This window comes from Lagenorhynchus albirostris, chromosome 2 (genome assembly GCF_949774975.1).
Source record: "Lagenorhynchus albirostris chromosome 2, mLagAlb1.1, whole genome shotgun sequence".
Taxonomy (NCBI): Eukaryota; Metazoa; Chordata; class Mammalia; order Artiodactyla; family Delphinidae; genus Lagenorhynchus; species Lagenorhynchus albirostris.
Genome location: NC_083096.1, coordinates 140,629,834 through 140,655,492, shown reverse-complemented (window position 1 = coordinate 140,655,492; position 25,659 = coordinate 140,629,834). Strand labels below are relative to the sequence as shown.

The following is a 25,659-nucleotide window of genomic DNA, read 5'->3' as shown; positions in this document are numbered from 1 at the left end:
CCCTTGGGAATTTTCTCACCTTCCCGCCTCCCTCCCTCTGCGCCTCTCTGGTCAGATCTGGAGAGCAGAGACTGTAGTCGCATGGTGCCAGCCGAGAAGACCCGAGTGGAGAGTGTGGAGCTGGTCCTGCCCCCACACGCCAATCACCAGGGCAATACTTTCGGGGGCCAGATCATGGCCTGGATGGAGAACGTGGCCACCATTGCAGCCAGGTGAGGGAAGTGGCCTGCCTGTGCCTCCCCTCCTTTCTCTTCCTCCTTCCCTCGGCCAGCTCTCTCTGCGGGAGAAACCCCCCCAAGAAAGCTTGGTACTGGCATTCAAGGCTTCAGAAGCTTGGCTCTTCTTTCAGACCCAGAGAACCAGAGAGGAATGATTTTCTGTGAGCTCACCATTCCTTCCGTGGTTCCCATCATGGCATGGGAAATGCCAAGCCCCCCGGCTGGCACCAGGGCCTCCCCTTGCCCTGGCCCTGCTCGCTTTTGCTTCCTGGATCTTAACACTTCTTGCAAATCAAGCCATTTGCCTTTCCCCTTCCAATCCTCCATGCTCCCATCCCCCGCCTTCACTCCTGGCTGGCTTCCCACCATGCCAACTCCAGTATTCTTTGTCTGCTAAAATCCTGCCCATCTCCTCCATGAAGCCTCTTTCACTGTTTCCTTCTCCCTAGAGGTGGAAATAATTACTTCCTTTTCCTATAACCTCTGTGCCCGTCCAGGTCTTGTTCTGCTCCAAGTATCGGGGCTTGTTTTTATAGTTATGATAACTGACATTCACTAACTGACACTCTCATACCTCCATGACTTTGTACTTGCTGTTCGCTCTGCCATGAGTGCCCTCCCCAACCCACGTTCTCCTCAGCCAGGCACATTCTTCCTCACCCTTTAGAGACCAGCTCCAATGGCCCCTCCTCTGTGTTTAACCTGTGGACGCAGTACATAAGCAATGCTATTTTGGGCAGACCAGGCTATGAGAGTGATAAGATCTCAGAGGAGGGTCAGAGTGTGGATAGTCAGGGAAGGCTTTCTGGAGGAGGAGTACTTCATCTGGGCCTTGAATGACGAGTAGCTTTGGGTAAGGGGAGGGCTTCCAGATAGTAGGAAAAGCAGGTGCTAGGGTGTAAAAGTTAGAAGGAAAAGGTTTACCGCGAGCCCTGCCCTTTCCTATGTCACCTCAAATTCAGCTTTTTTCCAGCTACGCACGTAGACCTCAGTATTCTAAGCTGTGATATTGGACTTTAGTTCTCTTCCTCTGGGCAGAGCTGTCACTGGGTTGGGTGGGAGTGGGTGGGCCAGAGGGTGGTACGTGTGGTTCTGGGCTGGGTCTGGGGACGGGGGCAGCAGGAGAAGGCTGGCCCAAGCCAGTGGCTGAAGCACTGGAGTCCTTTGTCCTGTCCCCCTGACCCCCGCCTCTTCCAGCCGGCTGTGCCATGCCCACCCTACACTGAAGGCTATTGAGATGTTCCACTTCCGGGGCCCGTCCCAGGTTGGGGACCGTCTGGTGCTGAAGGCCATCGTGAACAACGCTTTCAAGAACAGGTATGGGGCTGGGATGGGTGACATGGGGCCTCTTGGGGTTGAGGGCTCTTCCTGACATAAGAAGGGACCTTACTGCAAAACTGCAGGAACTGTTTCCCCTGTAGACGAGGTCTATGAGATCTGAACTCTGCCTGGCTGCTGGGTCCCTTTACCATCACCAAGATTCAGCTCTGATGTTCCCTCTCTGGCCTCCCGAGCCCTGTGCCTGCCGCTGTCACAGGTCACACCATGTGCTTGGTGTGTCTCTGTCTCTCTCCCTGGCTCCTGTCTCTGGTCCTGCCACACTGTGGATGCTCAGGTCACAGGGCCACCTCTTGCCAGTGTTCCCTTGTGTATCAAACCCTTTCCTACCCTTTTCCTAAAACAGCAGTTAGTTCCCAGAGCCCTTACCTTTGGAATGAATCCTGATACCCCCATGAAAGCTTTTTGGTGATTTCAAAGATTTGGTCATTTTCAATGATAGCATAGTTGTTAAAAGTAAGGGATCCGGAGCCAGGCTGCCTGGGTTCAAATTTGGTTCATGGCTTATCAGCTGTGTGACTTTGGACAAGTTACTTAACCCCTCTGAGTCTCATTTCTTTCACTTGTAAAATGGGGCTCACCACAACTACCTCGTAGCTGTGAGGATTCAATGAGGGGTTACTGGTAGAATGCCAGAGAAAACGTTCAGTGACGATCAGCCATTCCTGCTGCTTATTATTAAAATTATTATTATTATTTTACTATTCACAGTCTGACTATCACACATTCTACTGTCATGCAGGGGGAAAGCCCTGAACTAGGTAGGAGCTGTGAGGCCTGGTTCCTAGTGCAGGTTCTCTTCCTTCCTGACTGTTGTGTGACCTTGGGCAAGTTAGTGCCCTGTTCTAGGTCTTGATTTCCCCATCTGCATCATGTCTACATTCTGCGATCATAGACCTTCCTAAGTGAGGGGGAATGGAGGTGGCTGCTCTTTTATTATTCATAACGACAGTCGGAGATACAGAAACAGCAGCGACCGAGCCGTCAGGGGCATGGCTACGGCTATTAGAGGGCTGGTGAATAGGCGTGTGATGAACATTTTCTCAAATTAGCCTCTGCCCCTCCACCTCCTTTCTTATGTCTTTCCATCACCCTTTGCCGCTTACGTGACGTATTTTATATAGACGTTTGTTGCCCCATCCCCTATCTGTTAGCCCGTGAGGACCTGGACTGGACTGGTTTCATTTCTGTGACCCCAGTGACAAGCACGGGGCCAGGGGTGTAGTGGGCACTCTGTAAACATTGTTGAAAGGGAACAGTTCTGGGTTTCCTGCCCATCGGACTCTGATCTGGGCTGTGGGAGGAACTGCAGGAGTACGTGTGTGCCTCTGTGCATGTGTGCGTGCGTGTTGGGGAGGGGGTGGCATCGGGAAGGTCTTTGCAGCTGAGACCAGCCCTCCTTTCCCCTCAGCATGGAGGTGGGCGTGTGTGTGGAGGCCTACCGCCAGGAGGCCGAGACCCAGCGGCGGCACATCAACAGCGCCTTCATGACCTTTGTGGTCCTCGATGCAGATAACCAGCCTCAGATGCTGCCCTGGATTCGGCCCCAGCCTGGGGTGAGTGCCCCACTACCAGCCCCCCTCCCTCTCTGCCCAGGGTGGTAGGACTGGGGAGTGGACCCAGCTCTGTCCTTCTGCTGGGGCCCAGCCAGCCCCGAGTGCCCCGGTATAACCCGCCCCCGGGGATGCTCCTTGGGCAAGGAAGGCACCCTGTGCTTCCTGGAAGAACTCAGACCACGTGCTGGGTGTTAACAGGCATTCATGAGCCTGCAGAGCTGTAAGAGCACTGGCTTTGGGGCCAGAGGTGGGTTGGAACCCCACCTTGGCCACGTTCTAGCGGGTGCCCTCTGTGAGCTTTCACTCCCCATCTGTAAGGAGGGTGTATCTGCAGTTCCTGCCTCGCAGGGCTGTTGGGGAGATACTGACCTTGCTCCGGCCTGAGTATGTGGCGACTGCTCTGACCATGGTGACAGGGGAGCAAAAAGCATAGAAATGCGAGTCAGGGACCTGGGTTCAAGGCTGGCTCTAAACGATGTTCCCTTGTGCCTCCTTTGGGCCCGGCTTGGGCTTGCTTCTGGGGGGCCAGGGAGTGGGCTTGGAGAGGTTGCCCCTTCTCTCCAGGAAGGTCACCCACCCAGCCCGCCCACCTTACAAGACTGAGCATGGGCTGTGAAGACCCCCGCTCCAGAGCTGGGCAGTCAGGATGGGTGGTGGCCGGAGGCGCAGGGGGCCTGGCAGGCGGTGGGGCTGTCGACAGTCCACGAGGCCCTTTCAGGCTTTTGCCACTTAACGTTCATGAGTCGGGAGACGTTAGAAGTAGTGGTTCAGAGGGTGGCTCTGGGTTCAGGCCGTCGGGGCTCTGTTCCTGTCCCCACTCCTTAGCCCTGTGACCTTGGCCGAGCCACTTAGCCTTTCCGTGACTCAGTTTCCTCCTCTGTAAAATGGGGATAGTACTGGGAGTTCCCTGGTGGCCTAGTGGTTAGGATTCTGGGCTTTCACTGCCGTGGCCCGGGTTCAGTCCCTGGTGGGGGAACTGAGATCCCGCAAGCCGCACAGTGCAGGCAATTAAAATAATAAAATGAAATGAAATGAAATGAAATAATTGGGGATAGTACTAGTGCCAACCTCAGAGGGTTACCATAATGCTTAGATGCAGTTTTGCATGGAAAACACTTCAGAAGCATGTCTGCCCATAGCAAGTACTCAATAAATGTGGGTTCTTAGCATTGTAAGTGCCCTTTGGGGATCCCCTTTTATGGAGGAGGAAGCAGGTACAGTGAGGGCAGGTGGTGTTCCCAAAGTCACTCAGGGAGCCTCAGGGGAAGCTGGGGCTGGAGCTCAGCGACGGGGCACTGTCCTGTGCAGGCTGCCCCAGTGAGATCTGAACTTCACTTTAGGGCTGCAAGGAGGGTCTCCTTGGGCCCTTTGGGGAAGGGGGCAGGCAGTAATGGGGGCGGGGGCAAGCTGTTTGTCCCTCCTGCACCACAGTCTGTCTCCTCTCCCCAGGATGGCGAGCGGCGGTACCGAGAGGCCAGTGCCAGGAAGAAGATTCGCCTGGACAGGAAAGTGGGGGCCGGGTGGTGGGAGTGGACACAGCTCTAGGGCGTCCCTGTCTGCTCCCTGGCCCTGGGAACTTGTGTTTCTTCGGTGCTTCCCCTGGGCTGGGCCTTTACATCCAGGCAGCCTCTGGTCTTGGCCTCATGACACAGTGGTCTTACTGGCCCCTTGTACAGGCGAGGGCAGAGGGATTAGGTGGCCGCGGGCACTCAGATAGGAATGATGGGCAGAATGAGAATTTGAACCTGGCCAGGTGTGACCAAATTTACTTCTTGTGTTCCTCCCATTGACTCTGATGCCCGTTTGGCAGATGAAGAAAGAAAGGCTCTGAGAGGAGATGCAATTGCTTAAGAAGCAAATCCAGGTGTGAATGACTCTGCTGTGAAAGCACTTCACAAACTTGAAAGGGCTGTCAACGCACCAGGATTCACCATCCGATGTTAATAAGAAAAGTGTGCATATGTGGAGGGTTTACCATGTGCCAGGCACCGTTCCCCCTGTGACGACCCCATGAGGAGGCAGGTGTGAACACTGATCCCATTTTACAGCTGAGGACACTGAGGCATAGGGTGAAGTCGCTTAGCAAGGGTGTTGGGGGTCTGCACCTTTCCCCCAGCCCGCCCCCGCCTCTGAGTGTGTATGTCCTCAGCTGCTGTTTTCTGTGTCCCATCCAGTCTCCCTGGCCAGACAGGAGTCTCTCCCACGCCGTTGGGCTGAGCACAGGGCCTGGCACACAGTAAGCCAGCAGTGAAGGCTGTGGAAAGAGATGGGCTCCCAAGGGAACAAGGTTGTTGTTTTCCCTCTCTCCCAGGAAGTACATTGTGTCCTGTAAGCAGGCGGAGATGCCCCTCTCTGTCCCCTGGGACCCTAGCAACCAGGTAAGGCCTTCTGCTCTGAGCGGCCCGTTCTCAGGCCTGTTGGGATCCCCGATCCTCCCCTCTTGTGAGCGGGTTTGCAGGTAGGCCCGGAGGGGACAGGATACCTGCTGCCGCAAGACTGGCACAGGTAGCCCAGGGCTTTCCTGTGTCCCTTTGCTTGGCAGGAGGGAGCTGGGGCCCCAAGAGGAGGAAGAGTCTGCCAAGCCCCGGCCTCCTTTCCCAAAGCCAAGGGCCCCTTCCTTCACGTCCAGTTTCCTCTCCCCGCCCCAGCGCAGCCCGGCACGGAGCCCCCGAGGAAGGTGGAAGTTGAGGCTTCCCTGTGTGCTCTGTCCAGGTGTACCTGAGCTACAACAACGTCTCCTCCCTGAAGATGCTCGTGGCCAGGGACAACTGGGTGCTGTCCTCAGAGACCAGCCAGGTAGCTGACCCCACCCTCCCAGCTTTCCTTCCTCCTCGGAGCCACCAGAGGTGGCTGACTGTGAGACACAAAAACCCTCTCAAAGCACTCCAGTCAAAGGGAGTTTCCTTAAAGGGAGCTGGATGAGGCCATGAAACCAGCCCAGTTAGAGAAGCAAACCTGCCCCGCCAGGGCCTGGAGTGGGGGTCCCCCCTCCGGATCCTCTCCTGCCCACCCACCTTCTTGCCACCCATTTCATCCTCCCCCGCTGCGTCCTCCCTCTCTCTGCTCCTTCTACAGTGACGCGCTGCTGGGATGGGGGCCTGGGGCAAGCGCGGGCAGAGGGAGGACTTGAGCTCTGCCACTTTGGCCTGTGACTTTAGGGGGCTGGACGGCACCTGGCTCTGAGGATTCGTTCTGTTGTTGTGTCGTCCCCTGCTTCTTTATCTCCTTCTAACAAAATTTTTCCACATTAAAAAAATTGAGGTATAATTTACATGTAGTAAAATGTCCCCTTTTTACTGTATAATGCTACTAGTTTGGAAAACACATAAAGTTACAGAATCGCTACCATAATCAAGACACAGAACATTTCCATAATCCCCCCAGTTTCTCTCATTCCCCATGGTGGTCAAGCCTCTTCCCACCCCCAGCCCCAGGAAACCACGGATCAGTTTTCTGTCCCTTTAGTTTTGTCTATTTTGAGAATGTCCAATACGGGGAGTCATACGGTATATAACCTTTCAATCTGACTTCTTTCTCTTGGCACAAGTCATTCACTCGTGTTGAGTGCCTGTTTGAGTTTGTTCCATTTCGTAGTGAGTACCATTCCATCCTGTGCTTATGCATACAGTCACTGCTCCTTCAGACACCTTCCTATCCACTTGTGCTGAATCTCCCCATTTTCATGGGAATGCGACCGAGGCTCAGAGAGGTTGAGTCGCTTGTTCACAGTCACACAGCAATCAGTGGCAGCCCTGAGCTTCTAGCCCCGGTCCCCAGCATAGGCTGAGGAGGCGCAGGAACGAGGCTGCCCTCTGGCCCACGCAGGTCCGCCTGTACACTCTAGAGGAGGACAAGTTCCTCTCCTTCCACATGGAGATGCTGGTGAACGTGGACGCCGCCCAGGCCTTCCTGCTCCTCTCAGACCTCCGTCGGAGGCCCGAATGGGACAAGCACTACCGGTGAGGGCAGCGGGGTGGGGTGCAGAGGTGGGCCCTCAGGTGTCTCCTCCTGAGCCGTCCCCCCACTGTGCTCAGCGCCTGCCGGCCTTTAGCAGGGAGGATGGGGGTGGGGCACTTGGTTATGTGTTAGGTGAGCATCAGAGTCAAGGGTAGTCTGAACCCTCAGGGAAGAGAGTGAGCCTGGAATTGGAGTCGGGGGCCTGGGTTTAAGTCTTGTTCCTGGCCTAACGAACTGTGACCATGGCAAGTCATGTCTTTTCTGGGCCTCAGTTTCCCTCCTCTTAAAATGGGTACTTGAGGTGTGGGTTGTAGATTTGCACCCAGGGATAGATCAGTGATTTTCAAAGCGTGTTCTGTGGAGTTCTGCCTTCCCAGAAGGGGCTCAGGGACTGCTTGGGGAGGTAGTTGGAAGTGGAGGGGGTGGGTGGGAACCCCTCCCAGACTCATGGTAACTCAGAGAACGGCCAATTTGCTGAATTTACCAAGTTTGCCAGTTCTTCGTATGGATATGTACATGAATGTACAGGAATGTTATTTTTTAATGTAGTGAGTTCCTGAATATAAATGTTATTCCTATAAATGCACTTGTTCCCCAAATTTATTGACTCTCCATGTAAGTTTTTGCTTAGGAAAATAGCCAGAATTTCAGTGTTTAATATGGGAATGTTAAAGTTGAAACTGGTATTTTTTCAAATCCCTTTCAAGTCATTTTCTGTTATGCCAACGCCCTCCTTTGGGGGTTCTTTGATCATTTCTCCAATGGCTTATTAAGAGGAGCCTATATTCCTCAGTGTATCCATAAGGGGGATCTGTGCATTTGGAAATTCAGTAAGCAGGTCATTTGGTGAGTTGATATTTGACAAATTGGCCTTCCCCTACCTTTCCCCATCTCTCTTCACCAAAGCAGGCCCGCTTGTAGCTGTTCACACACAGGCTTTCTGCATAAGGTTTCTTTGCAAGAAGGGCTGAGTTGCTTTAAAAAGCCCTGGTCTAGGTTTGCCTCAGGCCTGCTGGCCATGCCATCCTGGAAGCCTGAGGGGTGATTTGGTGGTGGATGTTGGGGAGAAGGGGTTGGGCATGTGGTAGGAAGGCTTCTTGGAGGAGGCAGGCTGGGGTGGGCCTTGAAGGCCCAATCAGATCTTGATGCTTGATGGGATTGGGGGGTGTGTCCTGAGGGGAAGGGAGGCCCTAGCAGCTTTCCTCCACCCTGCCCACAGCTGCCCCGTTCCTGAGGCAGCTTCCAGAGTGGGCGGGAGAGCAGGGAAAAGGTGGCGGGTCTGGACGTGGTTGTGTGTGTCTCTGCGTGGATGTCCTTGTGTGTGTGCGCGTGTTGGTGTAAGCCTACGTGTGTCTACCTGGGCACACGCATGCAGTGTGCCCGGGCCTGAGGGGCACAGCTCTGGCGCCCAACAGCCCAAGCACGTCCCACACCTGCTTCCTTATTAGCTTTGTGGCCGGAGGTGAGTTATTTCTCTGAGTCTCAGCCCCCTCATCTATAAAATGGGGATACTAAGAGTACCAACTGCATGGGCTGATGTGGGGTTAGGTGAGATAGTACCCATAACGCTCTTAGAACAGTGTCTGGCACGCAGTGGGTGCTCACTGAATATTCAGTACAGCTCCTAAGTCATCACACATCTGTGTAGGGCATGTGCATCTGCACATAGACAGACACCCATAGTCTTGTGTGTGCGTCGGTGGGTGTCTATCTATGCGTCTGTGCGCATGTGTGCCCACGGGTGTGTGTGTTCATTTGCTTGTGTATGTGTCTGTGTGCCCGTGTGTGTGTTTATCTTGACAGCCTTTTCTGCCCTCCTGTGGTCCCTGCTGAGCAGTGTTAGGGGTGAAATATACCCCAAGCATCTGCTCAGGGCAGCTGAAGCACGGGAGGGCCTGGGTCAGACCTGCTCTCCCACGAGGAGCTGGTGTGACGCCCGTGGGTTTTGCACAGGAGCGTGGAGCTAGTGCAGCAGGTGGACGAGGATGATGCCATCTACCACATCATCAGCCCCGCCCTCGGTGGTGACCCCAAGCCCCAGGATTTTGTGATCCTGGCCTCTCGGCGGAAGCCTTGTGACAACAGGTGCGTACCTGCCTTCTGGGGTGGGAGGTGGGCAGGGCTCATCTTCCTCCCCAGGGAGGGGACATCAGCGTAGAGTCAGCCCTCTGCTTCCTACTGGCCGCAGTGGTCTTACTGTGGGCAGAATGGAGGACAAGGGGATGCCTGGCCCCTCTAGTCACTCATGCTCTAAAGCGGGGTGGTCTCTGTCCCTGGGATAGTGAGGGCGCCTTGTCCCAGGCCACAGACAGGCCAGTTCTCACATGGCTGACTCCTTGGCCTCCAGCCTCTGAAGGCCCTGTGTTGGCTGAAGGGTGGTGAGGCTGTCAGCTGTGCCATGGTGGGGATGCCAGAGAGACGGCATCACTTCTGCTAGAGACAGGCAAAAAGATGAAGCACAAAAATCCCAAAGAGCAACACTGCTTCCTGAGTGTCTGCAGTGGAGGGGCTTTTCCAGAAAGTCCACAGTGCAGTCACGCTGGCTCCTGGTGAGTTCAGAGCTGCTAACCCACAGGCGTCTCCTCTTTCCAGCTTGGCCCAGAGCCAGGGCTGTGTGCCTCAGCCTCTGGAACCAGGCCCTCACCCTCTCCTGTGTCCCCTCCACACCCTTCCTCCATTCCAGGGACCCCTATGTCATTGCGATGAGGTCAGTTACGCTGCCCACGCACCTCGAGACCTCGGAGTACAGGCGTGGGGAGACCATCTGCTCAGGCTTCTGCTTCTGGCACGAGGGGGATCAGTTGACCAAGGTGAGGCTGGGTGTCTCCTCTCCCCCTCCCACCCAGATTCACCCCAAAGCCACACTTGTGTCCAGAACTCAGCACCGTCCAGCTCAGACAGTTCCCGACTCAGGCTCCCCTGCCTGCCAGCAGTCTCTCTCTTCCAGCTCAGGGGAGCCTAGGAGTGTCAGGGGCTGAACATGAGCCTTCATTAAGACCTGATCTGTGCTAAGCCCCAGGCCACTGCAGGGTCTTGGAAAAAGCACTGGACACAGAGGGCAGAGGCCCTGGGTTCTGACCTAACATTCTATCTCCTCCTTTACTTATTGTCTAGGAAGGCTTTGTATGGCTCTCAGCGCCCACAAAACTCAGCAGGGCGGTCAGTGTTGACTAATGCGTGGGGGAGAAGGCTGAGAGTGGCTGGGCTGGGGATGCCCACTGCCCCTTCCTCAGCTCACAGTGGCTCTGAGACTCCCCCCAGGCAGGGACTTGGACAGTGCTAGCTAACGGAACACATCGAAACTGACAAGCTCCTCAGGGCAATCCTTGGGCTTATTCTAACTTGCAGATGGCCCTAGAGCACCTTCATTTAAAAAAGGGATTCTGTGCTGGGCTCTGCAGACCCAGCCCCGGTCCTCCAGGGCCTCCCGGCTGACAGGGGAGACATGTGATGACAGTAGTGTGTGGTGACAGAGGGAAGCCAGGGCTGTCAGCACCTGGGCTGGGGGTGAGGGGTGGAGGAGGTCACACCCGCCAGTCACGCAGTCTTCTAAGGCCTGAAGTGCTGACTGGTATTTGCTGCCTTCCTAGCAGGCGGCAAGGCTGCCTCTCACCCGCCTTACGTCCACTCAGCTCCCACCCCTCCCACTGCCCCGCCTCCCTGAGTGTGGCTTCCCATCCTGCAGGTGTCCTACTATAACCAGGCCACCCCAGGCTTTCTCAAGTACGTGACCACCAACGTGACTGGCCTCTCGTCTGCGTTCTACACCACCTTCAAGGCTTGTGAGCAGTTCCTCCTGGACAACCGCAATGCTCTGGCCCCCAGCCTCCAGACCCTCTAGGCACCTTCAGCGGCCACCTCACGCCCACCTCCCACTCCATGCTGCCCTGAGGACACACACGCAGGGCACCAAGGGAGGCAGGGGCATTTATTCCTTCCTGCCACCCCCGTGGGAAACCTGGACCCAGGGCTCCACCAGCCCAGCTCCCCTGGGTGGTCACTTTCTGCCAACGTCCACCAGCAAGTCTTGGTAGGAACTCTGGGGTAGCCTGTAGTAGACTCGGGTCCTCTCCACGGCCCTGGCTGCCAGCAGCACTGCCCGCACAGATGCATAGCTGCCCCAGCCGGGGCTGTGTTCCACTGTGACTGTGGCCCGGGGGGAGGCTGCCAACAGCCTGGCCACGACTCCAGCCGTGCTCTGGCCCAGCGGCCCAGCCTGAAGCTGGAAGGACACGGGTTGCCAGAGGCCCTGGCACAGCTCCAGCATATCTGTGAGCAGCTGTTCCCTGTAGCCACTGCTCAGCACTTCCTCGGGCCAGCCTGGTGCCACTGTCACATGGGGGAAAACCTCGGCCACAGCTGTAAGCAGCTCCCTGCCAGTCACGTAGCCAGGGACCACAAAACTCCCGTGGGAGATTGTGGCCCCGACCCACACAGGCCTAGGCAGGTGGCCAAGGGTGGAGAGGGTGGCCAGTGTGGCCAGGGATGGCCGGAGGGCCGTGGGCTCTGCTATGTGCACGTGGATGCCCCAGCGTCCGGCGCGCGTGGCCAGCTGCAGCAGGCAGAACTCCAGTGTCAGGACACGGCCATCTGGGGCACGTACGATGGGCACGGGGTCCCCAGCTGCAGGCTCCAGGAGGCCAGCTTCCAGCAGGATCATGCCTTCTCTGTCTGGAAGAAGCAATGGAGGCAGCAGCGGGGCAATGGGATCTGTCGATCAGATCTGGGTTCCAGGTGGAAGGGCTGCTTTGTGAATGTGCCCGGGGCTCGTCAGAATGATACAATGAGTTGCTAGCTCGGCTCTGGGCCCTTGCCTGTGGCTCAGCCCTGGGGCCCACGTCCACCTCTCTTGCAGCGTGTTGTGACTGAGGGCTCACAGATGCTGAAGGCCCGGAGCCCCGCACTTGTGACAGCGCTGTACTCCCTACCTTGCAGCCGTGTTGCTATGGTAACGGAGATCTGAGGCAGCTTCCCCAAGTGTAGGAAACTTGTGGTTGAGCTAGGAGCACAGGGGCTGCAGGTGGACCTTACCTGGGAGTCGCACTGTCGCTGTGCTCCTGTTGCCCTGGATGTCAGGAACCAGCCACTCCACGCTCAGACCCTCATCCCCAGGGAGTTGGAGAAAGGGGATCAGGCTGCCTCCCGTGTAGTAGCTTTGCTTCCGTGAGGCGTTCACTGTGGGGCAAATTGCCAGGATGAAGAGCCCTTCTGTGCACCGCGCATCCTCTCTAAGCCTCACAGCAAGCTTCCTGGGAGCTGTAATTCCCTGTTTTCTAGATTACAGGTGATTTGCCCAAGGTCCTACAGCCAGTAGGCAGGTTTGCTGGGATTGGAACCTGATGGGGCCAGGTCCGTCTGGCCCCAAAGCTGGTATTCCTCCCCCTCACCAAGATGGCTCCCAAGGCAGGAATGTTGGGTCTGATGGGTCCCCTTTGAGATGGCCTAACTGCAGGCTGTCCTAGGTTTGGAGTCAGGAGAGTGAGGTGTTTGGACAAGGTAGTGTCTGCAGGTACACTGGAGGGGCCATTCTCTGAAATGCTAGAGTAAACCTTAGAGGAACTGTATTACAAGGGGAAGCGTATGGGGTTTGGAATTTGCTGGTTCCAGTAGGAGCTGTGCCACGTTCAAGCTGAATGACTTTGTATAAATTACCTAACTGTTCTGAATCTCAGTTTCCCTATCTGTAAAATGGAATCCCTGCTTCACAGATCTATAAAGCTTAGCATACTGTACTGGGGTCTGGCATACAACTGGCGCTTAAAACGATTCCTTCCTCCTATCCCTCCTAGGATTTTCCCCTTCCAGTGCCCCATCCCACCTAACTCTGCTGCCGTGTCTACCAAGTGCTGCCCTGTGCAGAATCCGGCCCCACCGCCCTTTCCCACGCTGCCCAGACCCCTCCCTACTGGCGAGCTGCTTGAACTGGGACAGGAGAGGCTCGAAGAGGTCATAGTAGACTTGGTGGGTGGCGGTGTTGTCCCGGACGTAGAGGAGATCGTCCACTGACACGGGGTCTGAGGTGGCCTGCCACAGCGTCAGGCTGTACCTGGGGTCCAGAGAGCCAGCTCAGTGCCTGCCTGGGCCCAGCAGCCCTCAGCCCCACTCCTGTGCTCAGAGCTGGACCCGAGCTGGGCAGGGGGGGAACACTACCCTGCTTCCTGGGGGCAGAAGAAGCCACAGAGGCCTCGGGAACGATGACTGAGAGTAGAGGCTGAGGAGGAGGGGAGATGGACTGCCCTGCCTCCTCATTTGGAGTGTCTATTTCTGGGTCCTGTCTTAGGAAGGAGACAAGGACAGAAGAGACGGGCTCAGGGGGTGGGGCTAGAGGTCAGGTATGAAGAGGGGAAGGGGGCGGCCTCCAGTGGGGAGAGGCTGAGGAAGGTGGGGCAGCTGGGGACAGAGTGCAGGGGTGGGATGGGGCTTCCTCAATCCCTACAGAGCTATCTTGGGGCAGAGGCTATAGGTGCAATCTGGGCAGCCCCAGGGAACAGCTGGCTTCCATGGGAGGAAGCTGTGGGAGGCAAATTGTGTCTCAGTGTAGACACTTTCCAACGGGCAGAGAGTTGTCTGTCAATGGACGGGCTGCCTCAGATGATAGTGAGCTCCCCATTACCGGAGGCATACAAGCAGAAAGCAGGGACATTGTAGAGCATGTGAGCACCAGCAGAGGTTGGACCAGATGATCAATAAGACCCTTCTAGCCATGAGCCTCTGGGATCTTCGGGGGGCATCAGTGCCTGGGAGCGGGTTTGGAGGGAGAGGGAGCTGTGGCAGGGGCCTGGGAGTCCTCACCTCTCAGATTGGCCCAGCAGCCAGCTGAAGTGGGGCCAGGCAGCCCGTACCATGACAGCCCGCACAGGGAAGGTGACCTTCTGTGGCAGTCCTCCCACCAGCCCCTGCATCTTCTCTACCATGGCTCGGGTATATGTCCCGTTTGGGAACAGGGGCAGGTAGAGGGTGGTCCAGCCTGGAGACAGGGTTGCCTTAGAATACTTCTCCTGGACCAAGGCCAGGAACCTGCAGAGAATCAGAGATGCTGGTCTTTTAGAGCCCCTTCCTCATCTCCCAGGTTCCCATCACAGTGCTAAGAAGAGGCAGGATCTCTCGCATCTATGATATAAGGGCACAGTCCTAAAGAACAGAAATGGCTTGCTCAAAGTCCCACAGTAGGGCATGGACTTTGGTGTTGGGGAGGTCTGGGTTTGGGTCCTGATTCTGTGACCTTGGGCAGCTCACCCAGCCCCTTTGATTCTCAAAGATGGCATCCTTTCAGGCAGGACAGCCCTTCGTAAACATACCCACATGGACGGGGGAATCTAAAGCCCCAGCTGTGGGATGTGGGTTCTCCCAGCTGTGAGAGTCTCTGAACTTTCATATTTTATTTAAAAATTTCATTCAGATTTTGCCTTAATGCAAATTTTAATAGGCAAATAATGTTACCCTCTCCCTCTCCCCAAATTATTGAGTAATTTTCTTCACTCCAAGAAGGTGAACCATCATTTATCTTGGGCCACTGACTACATTTTCAAACTGCTGCTTTCCAAATGCACCTCAGTTTGAGAATCGTGATAAATATTGGACAGACGGATTGTTGGCTGACTGGCTGCAAAGATGGATGGATGGATGGATGGACGGTAAAGAGCGTGGAGGTTAGAGTCAGATGGGCCTGGTTTTGAATCTTTCCTCTGCCAATTACTAGATTCAGGCAAGTCATTTAACTCCAGTGAGATATTTCCTGTATTAATAAAATGAAAATAATATTACCTACCTCATTCTCAAGTAAGAGTTAAGTGGTATTCTACAACTAGAGTACTTAGTGCCTGTGACACATAATAAACATTCAACAGATTGTGCCTCAATTATTGTCAGCTTTCTCATCTGCAAAATGGTGAGAAAAAATGCTCCTAACCTGGCATTGCTATGTGAAGATCAACTCAGATGTATGCTCTCCTTTTAAGTGGCCCTTTGTAAACTGGAGCACACCATGAAGCTGGTGTTACGTGAGGGCGGTTGGTGGCAGTGCTGGGATTTCATGCGGGGCTAAGGAAGGAGTCAGTGCTTTAGACTTTTCTAGCAGGCCAACTGTTGCCCTTGTCACTGGACCAGGCCCTGTTTGCCCTCCAGGAATAATCACTGTAGTAAGGGTGACAAACCTGTAATCCAACGGTGATAGTCCAACGAAATCAGGACTGTTAGGAGAAAGTGTGAGTGAAGGCCCTCAGCGGCCTTGGATATCAGGGAAGTTTCTGGGACAGGTAATGACTGGGCAAAGGTTCATCAGGAAGTGGGGGAAAGGCATTCGAGGCAGAGGGAATAGCACGTGTGAAGGCTCAGAGGTCAGACTACATGGTGTGACTGGAAGCAAACTCAGCAAAGGTCCCCTGAGCACCTACTGTGCCAGATGTTGACAGAAGAGGATTGAACACAGCTGGGGCAGAGAGGCGAACACTCACTGTGTAGCATTGACTTCTATCGGGATGACCATGTTGGGGCCCCTCAGGATGTCGGCATTGATCCACACAGGCCTCCGAACTCTCCCCTCCTCAGTCAGCCGCCGCAGGAGGTCCAGGGAGGGGCCCACGGCCTTGATGCTCTTGAAGTCTAGTTTGATGCCTGTGGGGAGAGGGCCAAGGGCTTGGGGAACTGGTCCCTCGTGCTCAAGGAAGAAGGAAACAGAAGACATGACTTCCTGGGACAGAGAGAGCAGGTATGGTATGTGTGTTGCGGGCAGGGAGGGAAGACAGGGACCAGATTCTCGCTGGGTGTGAAGAAGGGTTTTCAAACAGGCAGAGCTAACCTGGAGAGAAAGGACTTGCCTCTGTAGGAATGAGCTCCCGTCCCCCATCATCAAGGGGAGGAAGCAGATGACGGGTAAGGGCTTGGGACTTGGGGCAGGTTCAGGGGTTGTCAAGCATCGGATGAAAAGGGACTGTGATTCTTGGACAGGCAGGCTCAGAGGGTCCTAAGCCACCTGAGCCTGAACAGCAGGAGATGAGGCTGAGAAGTTAGAGCAGGATGTTGCAAGACAGGCCAAGGAGATCACACTTTGTCCTGAGGACAATGGGGAGCCATGGAGGGTTAAAGCAGGGGAGTGACGTGACAACTGGCATTTTGGAAAGCTCACTCAGGTAGGGGCTGAGTTTGGAAGCAGGAAGCCACTGAGGAAGGAGGTCCAGGAGAAAGATGATGTGACTGGGACTGGATCAGGGGGTAGGCTTCAGGGTTAGAATTGGCAGGTGCAGCAGCTGAGCGGATGTGGGGGATGAGGGAGAGACATTAGGGTGATGCCTGGATTCTGACTATAACTGGCAAAAAGACATGGGAGGGGAAGGTGGAATTTGGCTTTTGAGCATGTTGTAACCAGTTCCATGGATTCAGGGCCCAAACATGTTTGGCCGTTTGCAGCTTACCCTGCACTTTTATATCCCTCATCTCACTGATCTTCCCCGAGCCCAGGCCTCTAGAGCGGTGGGCTGGAAAGCCAAGGCAACAAGCAACTCCTGACGAGCACTGGACTAGCTTCCTAGTGGAAGGACCCCTGCACATGCGGCCTGAGGACCAGAGGGCTGGGCAGCTGGGGAGGGGCTGAGAGAGGTCCTTACCCTTCTGGGAAGAAGCCAGCACGGCCTCCAGCCACTGCTGTAGGGTGTTGTCACTGTAGATGGCTGGGGGGTGCGCCATGATGGGGACCCCTGTCTCATTGACTGTGCCGAGCCCTTCTACTGTGACGTCTGCCTCCAGGGCCACAGCGTCACCTGTGCAAGAGGACAAACTCCATCTTGATTGGTTCCTTTTTTTTTTTTTTTTTTTTTTGCTGCACAACTTGTGGGATCCTAGTTCCCTGACCAGGGATTGAACCTGGGCCCCAGCAGTGAGAGGGCCGTGTCCTAACCACTGGACCGCCAGGGAATTCCCAGATCATTTCCTTTTTTAAAGCAATTTTTCTCATCATCAAAGTATTACACATTTATTATAGAACATTTGGAAAATACAGAAAAGCAGAAAGAGAAATATTCGCCCACATTTCTAAATTTTTGCTACGAACAAATAATGATGCATATTTTATTCTGATTTTCTGATTATTTTTTATCCTGACTTGAGGAAAGCATTTCCATCATAGTTCATTTTTTAATGTATTTTCTTCCACTTTTATCTATTTATAGTTTTTACACAGTTGGGAATACTCTGCATTTATAATTTTAATCTTTTTCTTTCAATAGTGACACATTTTTTACAATCTTTTCTATGTTTCATTAAAAAAAAAAAGCTGCAAAAACCCAATTGAGGGCACTCACCCTGCTTTAGTTAGCCACTCTCCCATTCCTGAGACATCCTAGTAGTTTCTAAATTTTTGCTACTAACAAATAATGATGCATGTTTTATTCTGATTTTCTGATTATTTTTTATCCTGACAAGGAATTTGAGTCAGGGCCATGCAGGGTGTTTTTAAGGCCCATACTAACAAATTACCGTCTAGAAAAATTCTTCTGACTCATGTTCGTGCCAGAATTACGTACGCTGGCCCATCTCCGGCACACTTACAGCACTGAGCATCGTTATTTTTATCTTTTAAATGCACACAGTTAACTCCATCAGGTGGCTGTGTGACGCCTGTTCCGAGAGTTCAGTCCAGGAGGGAGCTGAGGCCTTTCAGTGAGAAGCAGGCCAGAATAGCCGGCCAGGGTCTCTGTCTAAGGAATGGAGTGGAGGGCAGGCGGGGTCGCTCTCAGCTCCTGCCCCATCACAGACAGTTGGCATCAGAGGGCCTCTTGTGTTTGCCACTCACAGCCTCGTGACTTGAGCTCTGCTCCCCTCCAAGTCCATTCTGCACACGGCCACTAGAGTGAGTATTCCAAACACGTACCTGATCGTGTCACTTCTGTTAAAAAATCAGAACGTCCCTGCCCGTTGTCCTAAGAGTCCAAGCTAAATGCCTTACCATAGTCTGTGAGGTCCTGCATGACCAGGTCTGGCAAACTTTCCCATCTCATCTCGAGTCCCTCTCTCCCTCAATCTCTAGCTTCCAGCCACTCCTGTTTCTCCAACATTAATGTGCACACAAATCACCCAGGAACTGTTAAAATGCAAGTTCTGTTCAGTAGGTCTGGGGTGGGACCCAAGGTGTCTGACAATCTCCCCCGTGATGCCCATGCTGCGGGTCCGTGGCCCACACTTCGAGTATCGATGCTCAAATATCTTGTCTTCCCTTCTCTGGGCTCTTACACATGGCTGTTGTCTTGGCAACACTTCCCTCCGCAGCTTTACTAGGCCACCTCCAGCTCATCCGTGGGTGTTGGCTTAAAATATCAAGGAGGCCATCCCTAAACCACACATCCAGTCTAAGTTAGGTTGCCAGCTTCTCCTCTGAGTGCTCAGCCCCCATGTAATCACTAATTTAGCACCAGCTTTCCTGAGTGTTAGTGTCAGGGAGCAGGGTCTGGGTCTGTGTTGCCCATCACTTGGATTTCCAGTGCCAAGACAATAATAGGCCTAAAAAAGGAGCTTCAGAAATGTTTGCTGGATGATAAAAGACTGAATGAATGGGTGATAGAAAAGTTAAGGTCAACCAGCGCAGGTTCAGAAAGGTGATAGCACTTGCCCAAAGTCGCAGAGAATTTTTGCAGATTTCTTTAAAATCTAGGTGTCTGGATTTCCAGGAGGGGGAGGAAGCCGAGTGCCAGGCTGTCCCCAGCGCTGAGCCAGGCACTTTGCATTGCCCCACTTCATCCTCATATTATACCTCCTGCCCAGAGCTCTGGACTTCCTGGAGTCCTCACTGGCCAGATGGGGATGAGCCTCCCTGGACCGTGACTGCAGGACATGGACATAAAGGCACGTTGTAAACTGTGAAGGGCTATATGAAGGTAGCCTTTATGTTTATGGCTTGAACACAAAGCACTTTCTTTTCTTAACTTTCGGTTACCTGGGAATGCAAAGAGAGGGGTCCAAAGAGTTTGAGGCCCATCAAGGCCCAGAGAAGCCAGGCCCGAGGGGGCAGCTGGGCAGATAAGAGGGTAGTTCAAGAGAAAGAATACTGGCCTTCCCTGGTGGCGCAGTGGTTGAGAGTCCGCCTGCCGATGCAGGGGACACGGGATCGTGCCCCGGTCTGGGAAGATCCCACATGCTGCAGAGCGGCTGGGCCCGTGAGCCATGGCCGCTGAGCCTGCGCGTCCGGAGCCTGTGCTCCACAACGGGAGAGGCCACAACAGTGAGAGGCCCGCGTACCGCAAAAAAAAAAAAAAAAGAAAAAAAAACTGCTTAAAAAAAAGAGAGTGGATACTGAGGGGTCTTCTTCCCCATCTAACGGGAGCCAGTTCCGGTCTGGGGAGGGTGGGGGCACGCTGGGCAGGAGCCAGGGCTGGAACCCAGGTCTCTGCGGCCCGGTGAACCTCCGATGCTGCCGCCTTGCTTGACTTTCACCAGCTGCCTTCCTTGAGACCCTGTGAGCCCCTTGAACACAGGGCCACCTCTCACTCATTTCTAAACCTCCTCCTGAGCTGGGTGCAGAGTAGGGACCCAGCAAACACTCAGTGAAGTGGACTAAAGACTGATGGACCTGACCTGCCTCCTTGCGATCGCCACCTGGATCCAGCTTCCTCCCGAAGTCTTCTCCCTTGTCATTTACACCTGTTGTGTGCCTTCCAGATGCTGAATCTGGGGGGCCAACTCGCTTGGTTGGGGGTGTGAAGGAACAGGAGATGAGGAAAGGATCAGGTTTCTGCAGCCACAGTAAGAGTCCTGGTCCTCAGGGGTGCAGTCAGGTGGGGAGGAGTGATGCTCTCCAGAGGGAGCCCACAGGAAGTTACCAGACCCCCCTTCCCCTCCCCCACATGCCAGGAGCTCTATGCATCACGTCTGGCAGGAAAGCGCTGTGGCTGAGTGTGCAGATCCTGAACCCAAGGCTGCTAGCTTCCAGTCCCAGCTCTAACACCTGCAAGCTGTGTGATCTTGGGCAGGTTACTGGACCTCTCTGTGCTCCCTGTCCCCTCGTTTACTAGAAGTAAATAATAAAATATCCGTTGTTAGGCATTCACTAAGTATTATCATTTACGTGGAGTAGCTCACTTAACTAGGGTGAGCACATGTCCCCGTTTGCCTGGGAGAGTCTGGTGTATTCCTGTTGTTTCAGCATAATTATTAATAATGACCTCTTTCACTATCAAAAGTGCCCTGGTTTGGATGATAAATGATATGGTCACCCTACCAGCCCACATTTTGCAGAGGGAAAAACTGAGCTGCAGATGGGTGAAGTCACCTGTCCCAAATCACTCCTCTGGTAAATGATAAAAGGTAGAATTTGAACCCAGTCTGTCTGCCTCCTAGGCCTTTGCTGTGGCCCCTCCCCTCCACATGGTGTCCAGTCACGTTCAAGGTGACTTCACCGGCCTAACCCTGGCCTACCATTGGCTCCCCCGGAGGGTCTCCACCTCAGTTGTGGAGCCACCCTCCTCCCAGAGACCTACCTCAGGGACCTAGCAGGACCCTCAGGGAGAAGACTGGGCCTGGGGCCCTCTGCACCCCTGCAGCTATGCTAAGGGGTGTCTCTGCATGCTCCACGCTGTTGGGCACTGCCTGGTTGGGGCCCTTAGCTTTCTTCTTGGCCAAGGTCCCAACTTGGTGGGGCCTGATCCTTTACCTGCTGCCCCAGGGCTGACCTGGGATGAGCCTGGGGCTGGCAGATCCTCTTTGCTTTCCCTCAGGCCTTATCTGCCAGATAAGAGCCCTCCCTCTTGCCAGGGAGTTCTCTGGCCTCTTATCACCCAAGTCTGGCCATTAGCCTCCCGATCCTGAAGCAGCAGCAAACTGGCTCCACCCAGCCTGTGGTGGCCTCTCCACTGCTGACCACCAAGCCTGCCTCCTCCAGGAAGTCTCCCTAAGGACTCATTCATTCATTCAGCAAACCTTTCCCAGATGCTCATTCCCAGGCTCTCTGCTGGTGACTCTGCTGGAGTAAGAGCCAGAGGCCTGGCGCCTAGGTCTTGCTCTGCTTCAGACCTACTGTGTGACCTTGGACAAGACCCTCTGGATCTCACTTTCCTAAACTTGAGGGATTTTGGTTGAGCAGTGGTTCTCAAAGTGTGATCCTGGGGCCAGCAACATCAATGTCACCAGGGAACTTATCAGAAATGCACATTCCCAGGCCCCACCCCAGAACCACTGAATCTGAAACTCCAGGGGTGGGGCTAGCAATATGTTTTCTGAAGCACGCTCAAATTTGGGGACCCTTCCTTTCATCTCGAATAGTCACTGCTTTAGAGTGTACAAGCACATACATGAACATGATCTAATGAGCTTCCCCATAGTCCTGGAAGAGTGATCTTCCCTTTTGAACTGGGCCAGGCATAATGCAGTGGTTTAGAGCGTGGGAGCTGACCACTGGGTGCTCCAATGCTGGCTTAGCCACTTTCAAACAGTGTGACCTTAGTGAAGTTAGGTAAGTCACCTAACTTTTCTGAGCCTCCATTTTTCTCCTGTCGAATGGCACCCACAAAACAGGCTGCTGGTAGTCCCAGGAGACCCACGTGGAATGTGAGTGTCCCCACCGGGAGTGGTTGCCCACTGGCTGCCGTAATCATTCTGAATCAGAGGCTCAGGAGTTACACAACTTGCTCAGGCTTCCACAGCTCGTTTTTGGTAGCGCTGGCACTCAAACATCTTCTGGCTCTTTAGACTTTGAGGACAAAGGCCTCCTTAGCAGGGAAGCTGTCTCCTGACAAGGCCTGGGAGGAAGGGCAGGATGTGACCTTGGAACCAGACATCTCTGCACAACCTGAGCCAGTCACTTAACCCCTGAGCCCCCACTTTCTCAAGTGGAGGATGGCAAGAACGCGGCGATACCCATCCTAATGCCACCTCATAGGTAGTGCTGTCTTAGCCCCACCTCTGCTCTCCCTCCATTGCCTCCACCTCTGCCCCGGCCTGCCCCAGTTCTGGCAACTGGACTTACTGCTGAGGGCAGCCCTCATCTCCTTCTGGCTGTTGGCAGCATGGTACCAGGTGACCAGAAGGCCGTCGTGTTGGCTGATCTGACCCAGGCTCAGCAGGTAGTCCAGCATGTCCGCGTCGGAGCGGCAGACCGCATCCTGCTCACAGCCTGCAATCAAGGCGAAGGGAACTGTCAACATCAGTTCTTGCCCCAGACCAAGACTCTCATCCGTACATCCTACTAACCCTCCTTGGGCCCCGGGGAGTATCTAGCACACCATCTAGCAGAGACGGTGGACCCCAGATTCATCAGAGCTGGGAGAGAGAGAAATACGTGGGGTCCTGGGCACAAAGATGCTCTGAACCAGCCTGCAGATGTTGGGAAGTTCACTGATAAGGGAACGTTTAAGGGAGACCTAGAAGGATGGGTGTGTAACTTTGACCAAAATAGGGGCCTACGTTATTTCAGACACAGAGAACAGTATAAGCAAAGGTTTGACCATAGGAAATATATGGTTGCCTAAAGGAATGGCCATTGGCCTGGTACAGAATGCAGAGAAATGGAACAGGGCAAGATGGGAAGAGGGCTGTGATCCCGTTGTAAATGGCTTTGGGCGCCAGCAAAGGAGTTGGGTGTGTGCTGGAGACAGCAAACTAGGTTTATGTTTAGAAAGATCTCCTTACACAGTGGTTAAGAGTCTGCCTGCCAATGCAGGGGACACGGGTTCGATCCCTGGTCCAGGAAGATCCCACATGCCACAGAGCAACAAAGCCTGCGTGCCACAACTGCTGAGCCACGTGCTGCAACTGCTGAGCCCACGTGCTGCAACTACTGAAGCCTGTGTGCCTAGAGCCTGTGCTCCACAGCAAGAGAAGCCACTGCAATGAGAAGCCCATACACTGCAACGAAGAGTAACCCCTGTTCGCCACAACTAGAGACAGCCCACATGTAGCAATGCAGACCCAACACAGCCAAAAATAAATAAATAAATAAAAATTTAAAAAAAAAAAAAGGAAAGATCTCCTTGGTGGCAGACCGAGCATGGGCTGGTGTGAGCAGGCTGGCAGCGGAGACTGTGTGGGAGGGGGAGGGCTGCTGCAGGGGTTCAGCAGGAGACAGAGGCTTGAGAAGTCATGGTGGGCAGGGATGGAGGGTAGAGGATGGGAAGGAAGAGCCTCGAGGCACAGGACTGAAGATACAGGCATGAGGCAGGAGGAAGAGAGAAGGCTGCTCCCAGGTCCCCGTGTGGATGGAGGACCCTTCACCGGGAGAGGGTGCAGAGGGGAGAGGGAAAGTTCAGCTCAGTCAGCTGAATATGAGATGCCTGCATGACCCTCTAAGAAGGAATGTTCATCTGGGGGCACAGAAGGAGGTCTGGGCTGAAGACCAAGGTTCATTGGTCCTCAGGTAACTGAAGCTTGGTAAAGAAGGAAGGGAAAGTTAATGGGACTGTCTGCTGGGAATCAAGTCTTGGTGGGGTTGGTGATGGGAGGGGCAGGTAGAGCTGTGGATGGAGGAGAGTCTTGGTAGGGAGGGGAGAGGAGGCCATCAGGGCTGTCAATGAGGACAGAACCTTCTGGGGGCAAGGAGTGAGGGATGGGGGAAGCCGATCAGATGGCATGACTGGGAAGCTCCTACCTGGCAGGATGCCCTGCTGCAGAGAGAAGAACAGGATCATCCCGATGGTGAACACAAGAGCCACACTGGCACTGCTGACAAGGGCCCACTTCGAGCACCCCTTCTTGTAGGCCATGATGACCCTCTCTGGGAAATGCCCCACACTCCTTGCGGTGCAGAGTCTCCTGAGGCTCTCAGAGCTAGGATCAGATGGGAGGCAGGAGCCTTAGTAGCACCTAGTTGTCCCCCAGCGGGCCAGGAAAATGTCCCAGAAGACAGTTCCCGAAGTCCCTCCTACCTTCCCGCCCTACTCCTCCTCCTCTCTCTCTCCCAGGATCTTAACGGGTCAAGCAGAAAATCCTGCCACCTTCAAAATGACCTTTGAGCACATTAAGAGTCAGCAGAAGATGTTAGACTGAGCCCCACCTGCTGCCTGTCTGCCCCTGCCTGGGAGTTGGGGGACCAGGGATCTAGATCCAGCTTGACTTTACTTTCCTGAAGACCTGGAGGTTTTCTGCCCCTGCATAAAAGGAGACACCTAGATGGTTCTTTCCTCTTTCTGCCCTGCCCCAGGGAGTCACAAAGGTCAGGCAAGGGTGGGCGACAAGGACAGATTAGATCTGCCTGAGGAATATGAATTTTCCTTCTATCCCAGATAGATTATCTACCTGAGATTGAAAGTGGTAGGCCTGGAGGGCAGGGGGGAAGATGGCAGAGTAGAAGGACTAGCGCTCACTCCCTCTTGTGAGAGCACCGGAATCACAACTAACTGCTGAACAATCATCAATAGGAAGAAACTGGAACTCACCAAAACAGATAACTCACATCCAAAGACAAAGGAGAAGCCACAAAGAGATGGTAGGAGGGGCGCAATCACAATAAAATCAAATCCCATAACTGCTGGTGGCTGACTCACAAACTGGAGAACACTGATACCACAGAAGTCCACCCACTGGAGTGAAGGTTCTGAGCCCCACATCAGGCTTCCCAACCTGGGGGTCCAGCAACGGGAGGAGGAATTCCTAGAGAATCAGACTATGAAGGCTAGCAGGATTTGATTGCAAATCAACAGGATGGGGGGAAACAGTGACTCCACTCTTGGAGGGCACACACAAAGTAGTGTGCACACTGGGACCCAGGGGAAGGAGCAGTGACTCCATAGGAGACTGAACCAGACCTACCTGCTACTGTTGGAGGGTCTCCTGCTGAGGCAGGTGTGGCTGTGGCTCACAGTGGGGACAAGGACACTGGCAGCAGAAGTTCTGGGAAGTACTCCTTGGCGTGAGCCCTCCTAGAGTCCACCATTAGCCCCACCAAAGAGCCAGGTAGGCTCCAGTGTTGGGTTGCCTCAGGCCAAACAACCAACAGGGAGGGAACCTAGCCCCACCCATCAGCAGACAAGCGGATTAAAGTTTTACTGAGCTCTGCCCACCAGAGCAACACCCAGCTCTACCCACCATCAGCCCCTCCCATTAGTAAACTTGCACAAGCCTCTTAGGTAGCCTCATCCACCAGAGGGCAGAAAGCAGAAGCAAGAACTACAATCCTGCAGCCTGTGGAAGGAAAACCACATTCACAGAAAGATAGACAAGATGAAAAGGCAGAGGACTTTGTACCAGATGAAAGAACAAGATAAAGCCCCAGAAAAACAACTAAATGAAGTGGAGATAGGCAACCTTCCAGAAAAAGAATTCAGAATAATGGTAGTGAAGATGATCCAGGACCTTGGAAAAAGAATGGAGGCAAAGATTGAGAAGATGCAAGAAATGTTTAACAAAGACCTAGAAGAATTAAAGAATAAACATCTAGAAGAATTAAAGAACAAACAAACAGTGGTGAACAATACAATAACTGAAATGAAAAATACGCTGGAAGGAATCAAGAGCAGAATAACTGAGGCAGTAGAACGGATAAGTGACCTGGAAGACAGAATGGTGTAATTCACTGCCATGGAACAAAATAAAGAAAAAAGAATGAAAAAAAATGAAGGCAGCCTAAGAGATCTCTGGGACAACATTAAATGCACCAACATTCGCATTATAGGGGT

The 25,659-nt window shown here is 53.8% G+C and overlaps 2 protein-coding genes across 5 annotated transcripts in view; one reads left to right on the top strand and one right to left on the bottom strand.

The window, feature by feature from the left end:
* The window catches only part of ACOT11 (acyl-CoA thioesterase 11), a 71,481-nt gene extending 58,680 nt beyond the window's left edge, over positions 1 to 12,801 (top strand). For 2 of the 4 annotated variants that reach the window (XM_060139964.1, XM_060139963.1), the window contains exons 7-17: positions 56 to 212; positions 1,416 to 1,535; positions 2,968 to 3,112; positions 4,562 to 4,621; positions 5,428 to 5,490; positions 5,825 to 5,908; positions 6,938 to 7,071; positions 9,023 to 9,154; positions 9,444 to 9,618; positions 9,753 to 9,879; positions 10,755 to 10,907. In XM_060139964.1, the coding sequence (XP_059995947.1) occupies positions 56 to 212; positions 1,416 to 1,535; positions 2,968 to 3,112; positions 4,562 to 4,621; positions 5,428 to 5,490; positions 5,825 to 5,908; positions 6,938 to 7,071; positions 9,023 to 9,154; positions 9,444 to 9,618; positions 9,753 to 9,879; positions 10,755 to 10,768 (1,211 nt within the window). In that variant the 3' untranslated portion in view covers positions 10,769 to 10,907. Of the gene's footprint in view, positions 1 to 55; positions 213 to 1,415; positions 1,536 to 2,967; positions 3,113 to 4,561; positions 4,622 to 5,427; positions 5,491 to 5,824; positions 5,909 to 6,937; positions 7,072 to 9,022; positions 9,155 to 9,416; positions 9,619 to 9,752; positions 9,880 to 10,754 lie in introns of those variants that run through there. The other 2 variants (XM_060139962.1, XM_060139965.1) reach the window with 2 other exon arrangements.
* Positions 11,067 to 23,748, bottom strand: FAM151A (family with sequence similarity 151 member A). The gene is made up of 8 exons (XM_060141933.1): positions 23,634 to 23,748; positions 22,017 to 22,163; positions 16,672 to 16,824; positions 15,523 to 15,682; positions 13,862 to 14,086; positions 12,976 to 13,115; positions 12,101 to 12,244; positions 11,067 to 11,740 (listed from the first exon to the last, which is right to left on the bottom strand). The coding sequence occupies exons 1-8, from the start codon at positions 23,746 to 23,748 to the stop codon at positions 11,067 to 11,069; spliced, it is 1,758 nt and encodes a 585-aa protein (XP_059997916.1).
* Positions 23,749 to 25,659: the final 1,911 nt, after the last annotated feature.